Source organism: Trachemys scripta, chromosome 10 (assembly GCF_013100865.1).
Source record: "Trachemys scripta elegans isolate TJP31775 chromosome 10, CAS_Tse_1.0, whole genome shotgun sequence".
In the NCBI taxonomy this organism is placed as follows: Eukaryota; Metazoa; Chordata; order Testudines; family Emydidae; genus Trachemys; species Trachemys scripta.
In genome coordinates this window covers 50,356,682-50,362,681 of record NC_048307.1, presented here as the reverse complement: position 1 = coordinate 50,362,681, position 6,000 = coordinate 50,356,682, and the positions used below count along the sequence as shown (strand labels likewise).

General features: G+C 37.2%; 1 protein-coding gene across 1 annotated transcript in view; it reads right to left on the bottom strand.

The window, feature by feature from the left end:
* Positions 1–1,347: 1,347 nt before the first annotated feature.
* Positions 1,348–6,000, bottom strand: part of ETFA (electron transfer flavoprotein subunit alpha) — a 44,938-nt gene continuing 40,285 nt past the window's right edge. Inside the window, exon 12 of the mRNA XM_034783396.1 lies at positions 1,348–1,611. Coding sequence (XP_034639287.1) covers positions 1,573–1,611 — 39 coding nt within the window. The 3' untranslated portion in view covers positions 1,348–1,572. The remainder of the gene's footprint in view (positions 1,612–6,000) is intronic.

Below are 6,000 nucleotides of genomic sequence, written 5' to 3'. Positions count from 1 at the left end.
ACATCACAAAGTACATTAAAACTGAAAGAGCACATAAAACTATGAGACTTTCTAGAAAAGAATAGAGAGATAAGGACATTTTAAAGTATATTTCCCAGGGACCCACCATTGGACTTCTGTGACCCACAGCCTATTGCCAGATGCACTATTAAGAAAAGCAGTAAATTAGTATTAGCTATTGTTTCCTCTGACTAGTTAATCTTATTTACAAAACAGACAAATTAAGATTCTTTAAATGTCATACAGGTCACTTCTTAACATTAACAGCGATTTGTTAAATCAAAACACATTTAGAATTGACAAATTGTCTAGAAATAACTAATTGTTCAAATGCATATTAAGAGTTTCCAGCAGGGGTCAGTGTTTGGACAAAGCAGAACTACATACATGCTTGTCACTTGTAGTGTATATACACTTTACGTAAAGAACTTCACTACCAAATACAGCACTACTTTAAGTGGCAAACAGACGTAACACTATATTGCAGATATGTTGGAGATAATAGCATTGTATAGCAGCCCAAGTAATTCATCCACAGTTAAACAGTTCTATACCACCCCCCCAATGCTTTATATACAAGCCAAAATTGAGCTTTGTAAAAGCTCCTTTAAGATACACAGTGACTAAAATCTGGATTTCTGGAGGCTTTCAAGCCCATCCTTCAGACGACAGTTCTTAAAAAGTTGGTCATTTAACCTTACCCCAGAGTAGTTCAGCTGCTGCAGACTTTTTTTTTTTTTAAAAAAGCAAACTAGGTGTTCCAGAAAGAATATAAAACTTTCAAGGAGTTTTGCTTTCCATAATTAATACTGTGGTTGTCATAATATTAATTGACATGAGTGGTAAAAGCTCTTGGATCAAAACTCCACTCAATAGAAAAGCACTGGCTTTTATTTAAGAACATCATACAGTGACTCAAAGTAGTAATTGTGCACTCACACACCCCTTCCATGTGTCACTATAAAATAAATTACAAGGCAGAAGGAAACTGCTACTAAAAAATTAAACCAAAATAATGAAGGGTTAAAGCTGAAATTCTGGTTTTAGATCTTGCAGCATATAGTCTTGAGTGTGAAGTCTAGAAATAGCAGAAGGAAGAAGGAAGTTCTTTACTCTCCATTTGGAGGATCTGGAATAAAGTTTTTGAAAGGTTAAACATAACTTGTTCAAATAATCTTGTTATTAGTGATCTTGCCAAAAGAGACACGAGAAAGGCTGTGTTGAGCTAATATATAGATCAAATGCAAGTTTGTTAGTGGGTAGACAAGTTTCTGGAAAAGAGGGATAATTTTTGACCCTACCACAAACCAAAGTTCTGAGTTAAAAAAAGCACACACTGCCAGCTGCTAGATTTTATATTGAATGTTTTATTAAAGAATTGGAAAAAAATCAAAATGGTTTGCAGTCCAACAGTAGCTGAAAAGGTAAATGACTGCAGTACACAAAAGAGATTCAGAGTTAGAATTTAGACAATTTGTACAGTTTTTCATTGTTTCAAAATCTGCCTGAAACCAGCAACTCAATGGCATTGCACACAGATTTTTTTTTTTCTTCAGAATTTGAAGGGTGCTTTCATTTTTTCTTTAATGCTTCAGTCAGCTCAGGAACTACCTGCGAATTTAAACAGATACAGTAAGTATATACACATTTCAAAGAAAAGGTTTACTAGGACTGGGAAAGAAACAGGTTCTGAAACGTTATGTTTAAAGCTCATAAGACACAGACAATACCAAGAAATGATTTGATATGCCCAGCCCTCACAGCCTAATGAACGCTTGTTTAGATTTAGCTTGTCCTTTAAAAAAAAAAAAGAGAAATGTTTTCACACCAAACTCTGTCATGGGGCTCAACCCAACTGAAGGTCAGATTCTAATCTCAATCAACACAATAACTACTTCTTGGAGGTATTCTATAATGTCTGTGTACTGAATAGTTCTACAATTCGCCTGTTCAATATTTAAATATCAGGTGATTTTCAACAGAAAAACTAAGGTGCAGTTGTGCTGATATTATGAGAAGCATCTTTATTGTTGCTGTAAGGCTTCATTAGATACATAAGTAGTAGGTTACAGCCCATTTTTTCTCCTATTGAAGTCAGTGGAATTAGAACTGCACAGAGGCTTGAGTATTTGAAGAGCCTTACAATAATAGTTAAAGGCCCTATTCCTAAAATTTCTAGTTCTTGCCTGGTTAGGAATATCAGTGTTGCTTTAGGACATTACAGTACATTTCTGTGATTTACTTGGAAAACTTGTTTCGTTCCTCATATTTTCAGCAAAATTTAATTCCAAAGAGATGAGAAAGTAATAGGTAGTAAACAATCACCATGGCCAAAAAATAGTTTAAGGTAAAATGCATCTACTAGTCAGGCTGCAAAAAATTAGTAACTAAGTAATAAAAAAAGGAAATTGTTTAATGCTAGTTAAATCAGCTTTTCAATCCTTTTAAAGTTAGTGCCAAAGCATCTGCTTTGGCATCTGCTGTGGTTCTGCCACTTAACACACCAGCCATGCTGCACTGGAATTCTGAATAGCACTAGGAAGAGCAGTTAAGCATATAAAAAGCTGGTAGATTAATCTATAGAATACACCTGAAAACCTATCCTAGTCACTTGTGTAAAATATCAATTACCTTGTCTTTCAAGGGGCTGCACGTTGCCCCAGCTCACAGAGATCCCAGCTGAACTCACCACTGATGAATATAGCCTCTCAATTATTTAAAGAGAGCTACATTTCCATTAGGTGGAAATAATGTGTTCGTACAAAATTTATTAAGGAAATTGTCTACATGTTGTTTCTTCCGAATGTCACTTTGTCTCCAGCTTATTAAAAGGCCCATGTTTACTGCCGAGCCAGCAGGCATTAGTTCAGGAATGGCATTAAGTGCTGGCAGTGTTTCTGCCTACTTTCCTCAGTGGATATACTATGAGCTCATGCCAGTCATACAGATTACATGCTAATAGAGCCCCAAGTGTAACCTGTAGCAGCACTGTGAAGAGTTCTAGTAAACGTTCAATCTTTTCTACATATTGGTAAACAGGTTTTTGGGGTGACAGTAGGAGTTCAGGTGATAAGCCTACTTAATATTAGGAAACTGACATGCTTTATTTCACACTGTACCAAACTAGAACCATCACTCAAACTCTATTAACTTGTATCGAAATTCAATGTTAACTGCATGTTCATTCATACTTCAACTAAAGAAATTTAGTGATTATTCAGTATTTGGTCTTTTCTTTTCCATAATAAGTTCAAAAAAAGGAAACCAAATTGTTAAAGTTACCGAAAGTGAAGTATTTGGGATAACAATCAAGAAAGTCAAACTTGACTATTTAGATCTGCCGTGATGTGGGAATGATACATAATGGTACTTGAAATTAAATTCCTTCAATACGCAACAGAGGAGAATGAAAGAGGGAAAGCTTTCCTCAAGACTTTAAATAGAAACTGATTTGTGGAAAGGCTAAGATTCCACATCATACTCAGTGAATGGGAGATCCTTGCCTAAGTACAGTTACTCTTCAGAACCTAGTGCACAGGATGGATGCACCTTTAGTACAAATCTAAATAAAATTCAAACAGCTATTTGCAGAGGCACAGATTTTCCCCCACATAGCTTCTTATTATGGGGATTGTTTTGATATCTTTATATCATAACTTTCCCAGAATTAGGAAGAGTCTGGAAAGCAAGTCAATGATAGACAAGAAACAGAACTTCTTAAAACCTTGCTTTCACACAGCTCAAACCTGGCTCATCAAGGAAGTCGGTTTCGCTGTGAAATGACAGAAATGTAGAGGGATAGTTGCCCCAAGGCAAAGCACTTAGGCTTAATAATGTGCTGAATTCTCATTCATATCAATGGGATTTAAAATCTGCATAAAATACTTCCCTGAATGAGGGCCAATGAGAAGTTCTGATGGGTAAAACAGATACTGGATCCTTCCTATAAAGCAGTGGTGGGCAACCTGCGGCCCATCGGGGTAATCTGATTGCGGGCTGCGAGACATTTTGCTGACTTTGACCATCCGCAGGGAACAGCGAACCGTAGCCACCGGGAGCTCCGGGGGGCCGTGCCTGTGAACGGGCAAAGTCAGCAAAATGTCTCGCAGCTCGCAAACAGATAACCCTGATGGGCCACCTGTGGCCCGCAGGTTGCCCACCACTGCTACAAAGGCTACTACTCATAAGCAGCACAATTTGTGCAATGGTAATTGCTAAAGGAACTCATATTGGAGTTGTTAAAATAGAATCCTAAATTTGAGTTGAGTTTAAGATGGATATGCCTGTAGGAATATGCAAGGCAAACACAACCGCATCCTACAGGGAGATACCTATAGGTATGCAAAAAACAGTGTAAATAAGATTCCTACAAGAGTTACAATATTGCTGATATCAGTGCAGGTTCTAAGAAATTTTGAAGTGCATGAGAAGCAATTGGAAAAATGAGACTGCAGATCTGGAAAAGGAGGCTATCATTAAAAATGCCAATTGGGATGATTGTGTCAGAGTGAAATGTATATTTCAGTTTCAAAACTGCTAAACCGGAGTAAATGTTATCCCTAAATAAACACCAAGCTGAATTTCAAGCTCAAACAATTACGTCTGTTCACACCTGCACTGGAAATTAAGAGTATAACTAGCTTCCAAACAACTCTGTATGCATGCAAACATAGGGGAGATGGGACAGTCTCACTCACCCAACACTGGATGCTGAAAAGTAGGGAAAGAACATGAAAGCCCAAGACACACAGTATGCAGGATTTTTTTTAAAACTTCAATGAGGTTTTGGGCTGCACAGAGAAGCCAGGATGTAGGCTTAGAAAACTATCCTATACCAAACTTTTATTCTCTTGGTTTCCAGCTTTATGTATGATACTTTTAGGAAAGTCACTGTGATGTGTTCTTGAAAACAAGCTTATGACCTCTGGTGAGAAGCAGGAGATGATGGAAAGTGCCTGACTGAGGGCACTCAGTCCAAAAACATAGGAATACAAGTGGAGTCGCATCATAGGCGCATTTAACTTGCGCGATTTTAACTATACGCGCTTGGCAAAACAAAACAAAGAAAAATAATTTAAATACTGTACCTGTAGTGCGGGAAATTCCACCCGCCATGCCACTCAATGAGCGTTTGACTATATGCGATTTTCGCAATGACTTCAGAACCTAAGGTGTGCATAAGGTGTGATTCCCCTGTAAATACTGCCTGTCCCTAAAAGGTGCTACCTATATGCTGGCTGGTGTAAGGAGCATGAAAAAAGTGTGATTTGTGAGGAGTGGCAGGAATAATGGACATATTACAAGATAAAATCTTTAAAAGGGCAATTGTTCAGCATCTGTAGTAGCTAGTTTTACACCTTAATCTTCTGACAGTTTTACTATTTAAGTAAAACAGTGATGCCAGGATACAGTTATGGACTACTGGCTATAAAGTGTCGTGTTTTAAACATCAGTTTGAGTAAATGATCCAAAGCATCTAAGCCTCCTCCCATATTCTAAGGGTCTCTTCCAGAATGAGTCTGATTTAATATAAATTATTTTGAACTGTCTTCCTGTCTCAGACTTCATTACACTCAGCTCCCATCTAGGTATTTTTTTTTTTTAATAGTAATCTAAACTTCTGATAAACAGGGAGGAGCAGGTGCCACTATAATGCAGAGATGCACGGACACAGAAATTTAAAGATTAATGTTTAAATAATAATTAGTCTACATAGAAATGAAAGGAAAACTTTCCAACAGTTATGAGGAGTGGTTCTCACCTACAAGCAACCACATGCAGTGATGGACACTTTTAAAGACATCAGAGGGGTTGAACCCATGAGTTCCTTACTCATTCAACATTTTTTACTCCTATCCACATGCTTACATCAGCTTAAAACACCATACTTCCTTATTCTTAGTATCTCCTTAAATACATCTTTACTCTTACTTCAAAATTTCATGAAGTAAAAACAAAAACAAAAATGTATGCAGAACTGATCTGTGCTGGGGCAGCTCT